The sequence below is a fragment of the Staurois parvus genome, unplaced genomic scaffold, assembly GCF_062004578.1.
Source record: "Staurois parvus isolate SC_StPar_1 unplaced genomic scaffold, SC_StPar_1.0 ptg000165l, whole genome shotgun sequence".
NCBI lineage: Eukaryota > Metazoa > Chordata > Amphibia > Anura > Ranidae > Staurois > Staurois parvus.
In genome coordinates, this window is record NW_028317961.1 from 15,456,703 (window position 1) to 15,472,277 (window position 15,575).

The 15,575-nt window shown below is 40.2% G+C and overlaps 1 protein-coding gene across 3 annotated transcripts in view; it reads left to right on the forward strand.

Moving 5' to 3' along the window:
• The window catches only part of HECA (HECA ribonucleoprotein granule regulator), a 98,983-nt gene that overhangs the window by 9,779 nt on the left and 73,629 nt on the right, over nucleotides 1-15,575 (forward strand). Inside the window, exon 1 of one of the 3 annotated variants that reach the window (XM_089676259.1) lies at nucleotides 11,723-11,845. The exons of the other annotated variants lie outside the window; for them this stretch is intronic. Coding sequence (XP_089532385.1) covers nucleotides 11,806-11,845 — 40 coding nt within the window. The 5' untranslated portion in view covers nucleotides 11,723-11,805. Of the gene's footprint in view, nucleotides 1-11,722; nucleotides 11,846-15,575 lie in introns of those variants that run through there. 3 annotated transcript variants of the gene reach the window in all.

The window sequence follows — 15,575 nt, forward strand, 5'->3', positions numbered from 1 at the left end:
GGAAACATTTGGTTGAGGTTATTGCTGCCAAAGGAGGGTCAACCAGTTATTAAGTCCAAAGGATCACATACTTTTTTCTCCCTGCACTGTGAATGTTTACATGTTATGTGCAATTAAACCATGGCAACATCTAATGTTTGTGTAGTATTATGTTCAGCAGACTGTGTTCTTCTATTGTTGTGACTTAGATGACGTTCAGAGCACATTTTATGCCCAATTCATGCAAAACTCCACGTAATCCCAAAGGGTTTACATACTTTTTCTTGCAACTGTAGATGGTAATAAAAACATGACAAGTGTTTTAATCCCTCTCCACTATGTCTTAAACTTAAAGGAGAAGTATAGTAAAAGCTTTTTTGGCTGTAGTTCAGCTATGGATCACAGGAGTGCGTTTAATTTGCTGAAGCCTGCTGTTGGCTGACATCACAGAGTCCATCCAGGCTCTAAAGAGATCCCAACCATATGTTTGAGATCTGCCCAAAACCCTGGACCAGCATCTGGCTCAGCCTCTCAGCAAGCCGCTGAGAATCAGAGCCAGCCGCTCCCACACTTTCCACAGCCCAGCGCTCCAGTGAGCACTGTAGGGGCAGAGCTGAGAGCGGGAGACTGACAGTAACTGCTCTCTGCTTAGGGTGGAGAAGGGGAACTGAGCAATTGTGGTGCTTTATCGCTCTGCTCTCTGTGTAGAGCTGACGGGATCGATGCTGCATCCACCTAGGTGAGTAGAACGTGTTTTTGTTGTTTGCAAACAAATAATCTTTCTTCATAAATTTAGACCAAAATGTATTTCTTTGGTAAAAATAACCCAACCTAAATGAGTGTATTTGTGATTGTTACTTGGTTGCTGTGTGATTAAGTTTTTGCAGAGTTTGGAGCTGTGACAGAATCACCACCTTTATCAGCTAATCATTTTATCCAGTGCACTTGCTGATGACCATGGCAGACTAGGGATTTGTAACACTGTAGTCCGCTGGGTAATTTGTAGCTGCTACAGCTTTCTGATACAAAGTTGCTAATGTGACATTGCCCTTACTTCAAACGCCTTCAATTTCAAAAGTCTTTAAAGCAGATCTATGGTCACAACATACACGTTCATTGCATAACATCAGCATTGTAATAACAATACAAATAATTATTTTTTTACATTTCAAAATAAGCTTACCTGAAAAATCCTTTCATCTTGTGAGTACTGTCTGCTGGTCATCTCTTTCCACAACTTCCTGGATTCCCAGTATGCTTTGCAGCTTCTCCTCTGCTGTTTACTTTTAATTTTATGGACTATATATTCCATGGCACCTTGCTGCCTGCAAGCTGTGATTTATGTACTGACTCTGCCTCCTGAGACTCCTCCTCTCCGCATCTCTGTAGTTCAGAAGGCAGGCTCTGTGAAATTTGTGACACAGCAGCGCCTATGCACAGGTCACAGTGAATACGTGTCACAGAGTTCAAGGAAGCAAATATGTGGGGATTTTCTAAGTTTACAGACTTCAAGATCATTCATAAGTGTAGGTTAGAAATGATTTAAAGGAAAAGCTAATTTGGCTATACTTCTGGGGATCACAAGAGTGCAGTTCATTCTGCACTTCTGTGACCCATTTTTAGCCGTCAGCGGGTTAAAGCCTGCTGTCAGTTGGTGTCACTCAGCCAGTCCAGGCTCAGGTAAGATCCCGAGTTTACAATCGGGATCCACCCAGATACCTGGACCAGCAGCTGTCTCGGCCTTTCAGCAAGCCACTGAAAGCCTGAGTCAGTGCCCCCGCCTCCTCCACAGCCCCAGTGCTCCAGTGAGGACTGGAGGAACAAAGAGCCAGTATCTGACAGTCACTGGCTCTCTGCTCACTAAAGACCGAGAACCGAGTGATCAACAGTCGTGGTCACTCAGTTCTCAGTCTTAGAAGCAGCAGAGAACAGATGCAGCATCAGATTGATGCTCCATCCACCTAGGTTAGTATAATTTCTTTTTTTTTTTTTAAACCAATACTTCTCTTTTAAATACAATGTGTAAATTAATATATTGTCTTTAAATTTTGACCATAGATACTCCTAAACTACTAAAGGGGAATAACAGTGTCTGATAAGGGAACCGCATAGTTAGGGGATGAATGGCCATCTACTCAAAGTACACCTTTTTTTGCTGCCCCCCTGCCCACTCTGATCTAAATGACTTTATCTTCTTCCCCAGATGCCTTCTTGCCGCAGTCTATTTATTGCAGCCTTCGGTGCTTGCTTACTTTTTGTCCTACGTTCTGTGCACTGGCTATGCCTGCGCAGTTGCTCCCCATAGATTTTCATAGAGCAGTGATCTGAGGATGGAAGAATTAAGGAAACTGTCTCATGTAAGTCTATGGAGCAGTGTCCCAAATCTGGAGATGCTTGTAAGATCATCCCACGTGAGTCTATGGGAAGATATTGCACAGGTGCAGCAGAACATGATTGGAATGGGATGTAAAATGCCAGAGATCAGAACTGTCTGATCAAGGTAAATCTACATCTGGGGTATTTTTAGGGTTTGGGGGGTGCAAAAGGTATAAGTGTGCTCTGTGTGTTTTAACATTTAGTCTAGGCTCACACTTGTGCAGTGCAGGACGTCGCATGTGATTTGCACAGGAATCGCACCGCATTCCTGTGCACATCACGTGCAATGTCTGTGCGGTGCAATTTAAACCATACATTTTTGTATGGCTCAAATCGCATCACTTCCACACCAAAATGGTTCCAGACCCCCCCCCCCCTCTTTTTTTTTTTTTTTTTTTTTTTTTTTCTTTCTTACACCTGAAATGCATCACATGGGTATTAACACCCATAAGATCTGTTTTCTTGCGTTCACACTGTGTTTTGCAATCTGTTTCAGGGTGTCATTAATTTAACATTGACACCCGTAGCAGATCACAGGGACGCCATGTGATTGCAATGCGATGTGGGAAATGCACAGGATTCGCTGCAATACATAAGCGTGGACCAGGTTTAATGTAGAAAACTGCAAGGCTTTGTTACTTGACACTTACACACTGAGGAATTCGTAGGCTGTGTGCATTGCAAGGAACTGACTGTCAGCAACTATGGGACTTCTAAAGCTAGCCATACACAATTTGTTTTCTCCTGTTCGGCCTGTGGCTTTCCAAATACCTGAACAGTAACTGTGGGGTCAATTCACTAAGAGATAAATACCACATGAATTTTCACCTTTAAATATCTCATGCAATATTTATCTCAAAAGAAGTCGATTCACTAAACAAAAGCATTATTTAATGAATTTATGTTTTTAGATATTTAGCACTTTTTTTGTGTTATTATTTACATTGCTTTCTAACAATTTTTTATGCACAGGGTAACACTGCACCAGAAGGAGATTTTATATGAATGAAGACAAATATGGTGAAACTATGAAAACATTCTTATTATGCCTTCATCCACATAATCTCCCTCTGGTGCAATGTTTATTTATATTTATGAGTTAAGAACATATCATTACCAAACTGATACTGTGGGGTGGATTTACTAAAGACAAATACACTATGTACTTTGCAAGTGCAGTTGCACAAATTTTTCTCAGAGCTTGGTAAATGTGGTGAAGCTCTGCTGATTTCCATCATCCAATCATTTGAAAGCAAAAATTGTTTGTTTTTTTTTTTTTTGTTTTTTTTCCTTGCACCTGATTGGGTGTTTGTTACAAAGTAAAGCTTCACCCCATTTACTGAGCTCTGCGGAAAAATGAGTGCAACTGCACTTGCAAAGTGCACAGTCTATTTGCCTTTAGTAAATCCTCACAGCATCCGTTTTTAGTAATGGTATGCTCTTAAAGCAGTATTAAACCCAAAAGCAAACATTTATTATATTGCAGCTTATCAATTCTTAGATGTGATGGCTGTATTAGTTTTCTTTTTTAGGCTTTCTTCTATTTTCATCAGGTGATCTGGCCAGTTTTTCAAAGAAAAACCCACAGACAACCTCAAAAGAAAAACAGGCTGCTCTGGAAAAAGATGGTGTGGTTGCTTTTAAGGAGTACAATATGGTGATACTTGAACAAAAATGAGCTGTTTGGTTGAGGTGCCAGAAAGAAGCTTTTACTGCACCAATGCCACAAAAAAGACCAGTTACACCCTGACATGCCAAACCAGGCCTTTTTGTGTCATTGATGCAGTAAAGGTTTCTTTCTGGCACCTCGACCATGCAGCTCATTTTTGTTCAAGTGTTATCATATTGTGCTCCTTCAAAGCTACCACACTGTCTTTTTCCAGAGCAGCCTGTATTTTTCTTGTGGTTACCTATGGGTTTCCCTTTGTATCCCGAACAATTCTTCTGGCAGTTGTGGCTGCAATCCTTCTTGGTCTACCTGACCTTGGCTTGGTATCAAGAGATCCCCGAACTTTCTACTTCTTAATAGGTGATTTAACAGTACTCATTGGCATATTCAAGGCTTTGAACATCTGTTTATGCCCTTTTCCATCTTTATAAAGCTCCATTACCTTGTTACACAGCACTTTTGACAGTTCTTTTCTGATCCTCATGGCTCAGTATCTAGCTTAGTCAGTGCTTCCACGTAAGAGATAACAAACTCATTGACTATTTATATACTGACACTAATTGCAATTTAAAAAGCCACAGATGTGGGACATTAACCTCTATTTGGCATTTTAACCCGTGTGTGTCACCTTGTGTGTCTGTACCAAGGCCAAACATTCCAGGGTATGTAAACTTTTGATCGTGGCCATTTGGGTGATTTCTGTTATCATGATTTATAAAGGAACCAAACAACTATTTGATAATAAATGGCTTCATATGATGATCATCCTTCAATAAAAGAGCATTTTTTTTGGCATGATCAGTCATATTTTCAATTTCAATGCCAAAATTTCACAATTTCTGCCAGGGTATGCAAACTTTTGAGCACAACTGCATATATGTATGTAATATATATATGTATGTATGTGTATGTGTGTGTATATATACTTTTTTTTTTTTTTTTTTTTTTACTTTGTGTGTAACCCAGGCTATTCTGCTAGCCCCAGAATCTCTATATCTTGGCAAACCTGGTCATTTCCTTGGGTGATCCACTACTTTGCAGGGAAGGAAGGAATCTTAAGTTCACTGTGCATTGATTGTAAAGGCTGGTGGAATTTGCTCTATGCTCAAGTGCTCACATATTCCATTTTTAACCTGTTTGCTGCTTCCAGAGATATCAGAAGGCCCTCTTTAGCTTGGGCACGCTCTATTTTTGAAAACCTTATCCTTTTAAGCAGGAGTCTCCAAAGGTTCTAAACAAAGAGCCAGTTTACTGTCTTTCAAGCTTAGGAGGCCTAGACTGTGGCCAGTGGGAGTAGAATATGCCTCAAACTTGGTGATCAGTGGGGGTAAACAAATTACATAATGCCTGTGGACAGTAGGCGGAGGAATCATTGGTATAAGTGAGAAGAATCATTTCCATCATTGGGGTCAGTGTGAGGAATGGTGCCCCATCATTGGTATCAGTGGAAAGACTAATGGGAAGAGTAATACCTGTCATTGGTGCCAGTGGGAGGAATAGTACCGCATCTATGGTGTCGGTGGAAAAAATAGTGCCCTATCTTTGGTGTCAGTAGGAGGAACAATGACCTATCTATGGTGTCAGTGGGATAAATAGTGCTCCATCTTTGGTGTCAGTGGGAGGTATTTTGCCCCATTGTTTGTATCAATGGGAGGAATAGTGCCCTAAGGACCGAATAAAGGCTAGCAAAGGGCCACATCTGGCCCACGGACCACAGTTTAGAGACTAATGCTTTTGAGTTTTGGTGTTTGGCTGAAAAACAAATTCTGAAGAGGATGCTGATATGTGGACTGCAGTTATTCCCATTTATAGAGACTACAACCTTGCACGGTTTTGCACAGGCTCTGCACAAGAGGGCTAGGATATAATTTCTGCTGGCATTCTGAGGATTGTATAAACTTTAATAAAGAAATCTTAAAATAATGCTCACAAGTGTTGAAATGAGCATAATATCACATAAAGCAGGAAGCAAAGACTGTAAAAAAACTGGATATAGGTTCTTCCAACCGTCTTCCTGGCAACACTACCTCTGACAGTGCTCCGGTCTGCATCCAGACGCCAATGAAGGATGCACACAAGAGCACTGCCTTCTGTTTTATGTTATGTGCATTGGTAATGACACTTGTGAGCAGGTATGAGCTGAGTGTACCTACTGAAGTCAGAGAGAGTTGAATCTGTAATGGCTGATAGACAAGGGACTGTCAAACAAACGGCTTGGGGGGCTGACCTCTCCCCTGGGGGACATGTACTAATGTAAAAATAATGCCTTGTGATGGGGAGCAGTAATTTTAATAACCATTAAAACGGCTTAATTCCTGTAACCTTTTCGTTGCCAGAGCTGTTTTTGCATATTTTTTTGCACGTTTAAAAATCAATTTAGGCCTGAAGATTGCATAAACCACCAAAATATTATTTTCTGAATGCGGACACTATAGAGAATAAACTTTGGTAGTTGCAACTTTTTATTTCTCACAATAATAACTTTTTATGTCTCACAGTATTAAGGTCTAGGAAACTCAAAATTTCAATAAAAAATACACTCAAGTTAATTTTAGTGCACACAAATAAAATAAATTACCCATTTTTTTAGTAAAATATAAACTATGAGGTTGTACTGAGTAAATAGATACCCAACACGTCAAACCTTAAATTTGCATGTGCCCATGTAATGGCGACAAACTTCAGTACCCTATAATTTCCATAGGTGATACTTTAAAAGCCCCCTATAGGTCATTCTTTTGGAGTTACCAGCTGCCCGAATGCTTCCATCTGACAGGAAGCAGTTAGTTTGTCAGATGTACAGACCTTTACAGTGGCTGCAGCCACTGGGAGTGTGTGTAAAAAAAAAAAAAAAACAAAAAAAACAAAAAAAAAAAAACCCACTGTCAGCTTCATATGTAGTACAGACCCGGCAGCAAAGGGGTTAAATAATATGCTTGGGAATGCTTTAAACTTGCCAGTGAAGTGACACACCTGTGTGATATAATGTACTACAGTAAAAGTCGCATGTACAGAAAAAAAAGAGAAGCTAGCATAGAAAAAAATGTAAACTGCCAGCAAATGTGTTTTTTTTCTAAAAATATTACTTTTGCTGTAGTAGATCCTATGGCAAGAATGACAAAAAATTATACCAGAAGTCATCATTCATCAGCGTCTGCTATGGATTTTTAGAGTGAACCCCACTCCAAAAAAAAGGGAAAAAAATAATTTGGTGTGGGGAAGGGGGTGTCTGGTTGAACAAAGTTGTGCTTTTTTTTTTTTTTTTTTTTTTTTCTTTCTAACTCCTCTATGGACTTCCTTATAATGGTATATTAGCAGACCAAAAGGAAGCAACTGAAGCTGACCATAGATGGTTTGAATCTCGACTGGTTCAGCATGGACTGGGCAAGATACGAACCATCTATGGGCAGACTGATTGTACCCAATTCAAATATGACTTGGGTACAACCAGCATGTCAGATTTTAACATGAGATTATTGCCAGCGGCTATAGCCGCTAGCAATAACAACTATGTTCTCCTAGCAGGGATGGCTCCCCGTGGAGGTGGCTTTTTCCACTTTCCCTGTGAGATGTCTACTTTGGAGTCATACATTCAGAGTCATTATGATGTTAACAAAGTGTTTAAAATGCAAACTGTTGGCCCGTCTGTTAGGTTGTTGTTACTGTCTGTGCCCCCCTCCCCTGGGGAGGATTGCCCAGGGCTGGGTAAAGTTGTAAAGGGACTTTCTGTCTTGATATAACCCAGTGATCAAAGAACCAGCAAACACAAATGCTCCTGCGCTTGGGGATGGACTCAATGCAGGCTACAACCACATTAAGAATGTACTGGAACATGCACAACTTGCTGCCTTCAAATAGACCGGGGGAATCCAAATATACTGAATGGGAATGAGTTGGCTCTGAGGAAGAGGCAAGTCCTCGAAACGCGTCAGCCTATTGGATGTCTACACTCCCCATTGCGGACTGTTACTCAGCGCGGTGTTGACCCAGCTGTTCTTTTATGATGTGCCTTGACTTTCTTCTCGTTTGTGAGTACAACACCTACTTTATTTCTTATTAAACATTTTTTATGGTAATGCACTAGGCCTGTGCGCCCTCTCTTTGTTCTTTCCTCATAACCCAGTGATATCTGAACACACACACACACAATAGAATTTATCGGCTAAAAAAGCAGAGGGGTGATCACTGATCTAACAGATTTGCTTTACCTATTTATTTTTTTTATATAGCCAAGTGGTATCGTGGCACATAAGTGTTATTAAGGCCATGTCATGAGCTGTGAGCAATGACCCTTACCTTATGCTACTTTGGAACCTCGCTACAAGCTCTTTCCCTGTGGGTGGAATTTAAAACAGTGACCTGTGACCCCCCCCCCCCTGCGTTGAACGGGTAGCTTGTTGCGCTGTTTGCAAGTAGGACTACAATGGTAGCAGGACTTTTTATCGGGACAGTACTGGTAGCCAAATGTAGCAGGACTGATTGTAGCAGCTTGCTGCAGGGCTGCTAATAGCAGACTGTTTGCAGCACAGTCTCACAATATTGGTCATGAACGTGTATTTGGCCAGAATCCTATCACATGTGTGCTGCATCATTTAACAGACAAATCTGCTGCTGGGGACAGCTGACATTGGTAACAAGATGGCAGCACCCAACAGCATGCAGAGTGCATTATCTGAACAAGGGAACAATGGATAGAGGCTTCTCCCATGGCCATCTGGCTTGCGGTATTGGTAGTTTTGTTAATAAGCTCAGGCAACACAGGAAAGGGTCTATACATGCAGACTGCCTGGCTTGGAATAAAGTAAAACGTTCCTAAGCCTGCACTGCTCTTCTGTCATGTGGCTTGTAATATCACTCTCAAAGCTGCTTGGGAATGTTCTGTAGATGTATGTAGACTCGCACAGATGCTTGTGCTTATCTATAAAAACTGGTGCAAAGAAAATGGGAATAAAAAACACTTTTTTTAATATTTATTTCTTGTTTTATTTGAAGTAAAAGGCCAATTTGAATACATTTTTTTGTTCTTTTTAGCAGGGTGTGTTCTCATTGATGTCGCCCATCTGTGGTATGACTTTTTTTTTTTTTTTATTTACTGCAGTGATACATATGTTCAAATGTTAATGCCTTTTTGGTTGACCATCACTTTCTGGTGCTTGATAAATTGTTCAGGGTACACACGTGCAGATTTTACGGTTCATCGAAATTAATGAGCATCTGCACCCGCTAACGTTTGTTGACTACTACGTGCTCACGCATTGTTTTCGACTCTGTACCTGCATTGGATACACTTTGTATTCTATTAAAACTTAAGCGAAGATTTATTGAAAGTGAATTCAATGGGCATCACTCACCAAGTAGAGGCACTGAACTGAAAATAGCCCAGTGCCCAAGATACATTTAATCTGCCACCGGGCTTAACCAGAGAAAAACTTTTAAACCATTTAAATTCCTAATTCAATTGTTTTATCCAAATTCAAACCATACTGGTTTCTTCGCACATATTGTGATATTGTGGCCATGCTGCCAATTGCTGTGTGTGGTAGGAAGCCAGAACTAGCCATGACCCTGAGAATATCCTCTCCATTGTGATGCATGGAGATGGCAGCATCATGTTTTGGGGATGCTTTTCATCATTGCCTAGGGAAATGGGCATACATTTCAGGATCCAGCTTTGGAAAGCAGGTGCAGACTGTTCCAAAAATACTTGCAACTTTGCTGCCCAAGTGGATTTTCTAAGTATTGATCTGTGGTGTAGTGCAAACATATTAGTCAAATCATATTTAATCCAATATTTATGGTCTATATGCATGATTTAACTGCAGGGTAAAAAAAAAAACTGTAGCCCTGTTTCCTACTTCAGATCATGACATCTCCGCATTTTTCTTATCGGTCTCTGCATGTTTAATCTTGCCACTTATGACTCAAATTGTACATGCTATCCAAATCAACGCATCGAGGATCCTCTGCCAGTAAATATTCAGCAGTGTCCTGTAATGAAGGCTTCATTCCTCTCTGGGATATCTGAGGCATGAATTATTTATTACAGGGATTTATATACTGTAGTACCGACATTTAATATTCTACACAGCAACACGTACTTATACTTTCAGGTACATAAGGCTAATGACTTGTTTGCTTGAGTCATGACAATGCTTTGCATGATGTAAAAAGTTATAGCACTTTAAACCTTTGACTGCTGAGGATGTGTCCAACACATCATAGCAGTCATGGATTGTAAAAAGGCCAATGACTTATCGAATACCCGACCATTCAGAATTTTACCTGGTTTGGCCTGCCCCGGCACTGGTAAAACATCACCTCAGATGGCTAACAAGGACACCGCCAGGAACATGCTCCATCTTTCTTAAGGGCAGTTAACCTGAGCGTGCTTATCTCTGAGGTCTCTGGGTACTGGCTATCAGCTGACTATGGCCAAGTAAGCACCTGTTTGTCCCCAGACTGCATGAGCAGAATGTAAGGGAAATAGACCCCTGATATCTTCATAAAGATTACCTATTACTGCACAATGTTATCACATAGTCGGTTTGATGTCTCCCTTGTGTGAGCAATAAAGATAAGTTTTAAAAAAATTATAAAATATATAAAAATAAGAAAAACACAGAAGGTTTAAGAGGACTCTTACCCCACCATGCACACACTTGTGTAAAAATCCTTCCTTATCCAGGGCACCATCACCTTTTACACCATATCCTCCTATCCTCATCGTAGTTCTTTCCCCTCCTTTAGCCTCCCCATACAGACCCCCCACTTTTTTGTCATTATATTTCACTCATAAAAATGTATTAAAACCCCAAATCAAACATGTATTATACTGCAGCTTACCAATTCTTAGGCATGGTGACTGCATTAGTTTTTTTTTATTTTCACCTAGTGATCAGGCCAGTAAGTCTTTTTTTCAACAGAACAAGCTGTCCTGAAGATATAGCCTTTAGAGGGTTGAAAGAAAGCATTTTCAACTGACAGGTACTTCTGTTTGATAAGTTAAAAAAAAGTATCCATTGATCCTGCCAGTAATCTTCCTGTGATCTCTCTCTACTCAATGTTATCAGTTAGCATTGTTCCCAGCTCTCTCTGTGGACTAAAGAACACCTCACCCTATGTTATGGAGATAAGGAGAAAAGGAGTTTTTCTATGGTCTTAAAACCATTCTTGTCCTAGGGCAGTGATGGCAAACCTTTTAGAGACCGAATGCCAAAATCCACTTCTTTATCACAAAGTGCCAACATTGCAGTTAGAAAACACAACCCATACATTAACATATTTTGTCAGAAAAACACAATAACAGAGCTTCCACTGACTGCCAGCACAAGGGGGCAAAGTGCCACTGACCACCAGCACAAGCTAAAACCTTGTGTTAATAAAAACAGATTTATTAAAACTCAAATCCAGTCCCATATATATATATATATATATATATATATATATATATATATATAATCTCTATCCTTGGCAGCACACTGGCCAGCCATGCGAAAGCTCGGACGAGTCGCAGCTAATGAGTCACGGCTCGTGACATCATCGCCTGGCACCGCTACTCCTTTCCAAGCATGCGCATGGCCTCTGTGTGTGCTGTTATCTGATGCTCAGCTGCTGGGGCGATGCTGGGGAGACTTGGCTCGCATGCTGACAGAGAGGGCTCTGCATGCCATAGGTTCACCACCACTGTCCTAGGATGACAGCGTTATTCCTCCTTAGATGCACTATATTGGGTGAATGTGATCAACCTAGGACAGAAAGTGTATTACTATCAGGATTCCCAGATGAAAAGAAAACAAATGCAGCCAACAAATCTAAGGATTGGTAAGTTGAAAAATTTAAAATGTTTGTTTTTAGCTTTAGATATGCGTTAGATGTATGCACAAACCAAAACTTTTGTTGTATTTAGATTTTGGACAGAGAAAATCCCCTGCCATTTTATTTTGTGATGCCTGTGTGTCCTTTTTTTTTTTTTTTGGAAGATTTCCCTTTTTGCCCCAAAAGTGCTACAGAACGTGAGAACAAAGCTGGGTGCGCAGGTTCCAAATATCGGTCAGTTTAGCAGGAACTGGTCAACATTGTCTGTCCTTCCAACAGATGCCGACCTAAGGACCAGTTTTTGTTGAAGAGACAGGCTAGAAATCCAGCATCTGATCAGCGTTTGCAGCCAATGTGAGTGCTGATCAGTGTGTTATGGCGGTGGGGGGGGGGTCCCGCCCCCCTGTCAGAACACAAAAGCACAAAGAGAGAGAGCTATGCACAAACATAGTTTAGTTAGTACGGCAATCTTTCAGCTGGGTTGAACAAAAAAAAAAACAATGTTTGTACCAGGCATCAGTGTTCCCGTTAGAAGATTTACTGTCATCTCTTGTTCCAGTGACAGCAGATAGTAAAATGTTTTATTTCCAATCACTTTTTGTCCTGCAGACCAACCCAGACAAATAAGAGTAAGTGATCCCCCAGGAATTAAAACATTACAGGAGTTCCTATCTTTCCCCACTCTATCAATACCTTAAACACAACGATTCAGCCTTACTGTTCTTTTCTGTCAATGCAAGTCTAACAGACAAGCCTAACAGGCTGAACACTATGCATTGTGCATGTAGCTGCTTTTTGTGATCCTAGCAAGTTTTACCTGTAGGTACCTTTTGGAAATGGCCTAAAGTTGCACTGTTTAGTTGATATTCAGAGCAGTTCCAGTCGATGATATCACTGGCGCATGCACAGTGCGCTCTGCATTCACGACACAAGGAATGTGCCGTGAATAGAGAGATCTATGCTGCAATGGTGACATTAAAGCCGCTGGAGATTGAAACATGGAAGCACGGTGACAGCTCATTGCTGTAGGGCTCCATGTCACATTTTAAGTCTGTCATTATCTGCTCATATCCAGTAAACGCAGCAGCTGTGCTAAAGTAAAAAAAATTACTCAGTATATCTCACTCTGGTTTGTGTAATTTCCTGCAGAATAATATGCTGTAGAAATCAGATGCTCTTTACACCTGGCTTAACAGAAACGAGCATTCTGCCCGCGCTTCAGCAAATGTGTGACAAATTCGCTAAAACACACAATGAGCTTGTGTTCCCGTTATTTCCTAATGACACAGCTAACATGGGTAGCAGTTGCACATTTTACATTAATGTGCTTGGCTCATATCATAAATTTACATGAGCTTCTTTAGCCCGTTTTTTGGAGTGGAAGGAGGCCCATTCAAATGACTTATGCTACTCCAAAAGTGGTAAAACTGCGACGAGGTAGTGTCTAAACCTGAACTTCAGGAACACCGCTAATTACATAGATGAAATGCATATATGGGAGCTACCTCACCTGACAAAGGTTTTGTATCTTTTCTCTATGCATTTCTGAGATACTCCGTTTTGCCACACATCACAGCTATGTAAATTTCTCTGCTGTAGCCCTTCATCATTTAAATATGACTTTCTCTCCCCTGACCCCTCCCACCTCTTTCTTACCCAATTGGAAATAAAATGTATTTTTGTTAATGCGAGAAAATTATATACAGTTGTGTTCAAAATAATAGCAGTGTATTGAAAAAAGTGAATACAGCTCAAAATCCTTCTAATTAGCTTTAATTTCCATACACACAAATGCATTGGGAACACTACACATTCTATTCCAAATCAAATAATGAAGGAAAAATATATTAAATTTGTGTTGTTCCTCTAAAAAAAAATTGAAGAAAAGTGAATATTAGACTGTTCAAAAAAATAAGTGTTTTTTATTCTTCTTTACAAACTCAAACATTCACTATATAAACTGAGAAATGTTTGCACGTTTGAATCACTTAATGAATATTTAGTTGTATAAGCACTGTTTCTGAGAACTGCTGTACATCTGTGTTGCATGGAGTCAACCAACTTCTAGCACCTGTGAACAGGTATTCCAGCCCAGGATGATTGGACTACATTCCACAGTTCTTCTCTATTTCTTGGTTTTGCCTCAGAAACTGCATTTTTGATGTCACCCCCACAGCACCTACACATACAGCGGGTAAAATAAGTATTGAACGCGTCACCATTTTTCACGGTAAATATATTTCTGAAGGTGCTATTGGCATGAAATTTTCACCACATGTTGGTTACAGTGCATGTAATCCATACGTACAAAGAAACCAAAACAAATATGTTCAGAAATTAAGTTATGTGTAATAAAATGGAATGACACAGGGAAAAAGTATGGTAGATGGCAGCAGAGTTTTATCAAAAATGTCTTGGTACACGAAGTTTGCCAATACTGTATGCTGAAAAACAGCCCTACACCATGATGTTCCCACCTCCAAACCTCACTGGTGGTATGGTGTTTTTAGGGTGATGTTCAGTGCCATTTGACCTCCAAACATAATCTGTATTATGGCATCCAAAGAGTACAGTTTTGGTCTCATCTGACCAGACTATATTTTCCCAGTATTTCACAGGCTTGTCTAAATGTTTTGCAGCAAACTTTAAACAAGCTTCAACATGCTTTTTCTGCAGCAATGGAGTCTTGCGTGATGAGCGTGCATACAGGCCATGGCGGTTGAATGCATTATTTATTGTTTTCTTTGAAACCATTGTACCTGCTAATACCAGGTCTTTCTGAAGCTCTCCACAAGTGGTCCTTGGCTCTTGGACAACTCTTCTGATACCTCTTTTCACTCCTCTGTCAGAAATCTTGCGAAGGAGCACCTGGTTGTGTCCGGTTTATGGTGAAATGATGGTCTTTCCACTTCCATATTATGGCCCAAACAGTGCTCACTGGAACATTCAGAAGTTTAGAAATCCTGTAACTAATGCCATCAGTATGTTTTGCAACAATAATGTTGCAAAGGTCTTGAGAGAGCTCTATGCCTTTACCCATCATGAGATTTTTTTTCTTGTGTGACACCTTGACAAAGGGACACCTTTTAATAGGCCATCAGTTGAGACTGAACTAGCTGATATTCATTTGCACTGACAAGGGGCAGAATTGCTCTCTAATTACTGATAGATTTTAGCTGGTGTCATGGCTTTCCATGCCTTTCTGCACCTCCCTTTCTTTGTGTTCAATACTTATTTCCCTGTGTCATTCCATTTTATTTCTGAACTTTATTTGTTTTGTTTTCTTTGCATGTATGGCTTGTTACCGACAAGTGATGACAATTTCATGTCATTAGCACCTTTTAGAAATATGTTTTACTAAGAAAAATGTTGATATGTTCAATACATTTTACCCGCTGTATTTCTGAACTCTGTGTTTTAATATGAGAAAATAATAATTTAGCTAACACACTTGGAATAGTAATATTTATGCAAATTAAGTTAGGCTTTAAACAAACTCAACAACTGCATTTTTGTTGTATTTTTGGTCATAACTTGGATTATTCTAAACATTGTATTCTGGTGTTATATATTTGTTGTTCAGACTGCCAAATGAAGACCTCATATCTGCTAAAAACAAATTGCTGTCTGTGTGGTCACATGCAGACTACTGCAAAGCCTCTCAGCCTGTCATTGAATTATTCAAGCTGGGCAGCCACAGCCGAATGTAAATACTTGGATACCTGGCCTTGCCCAC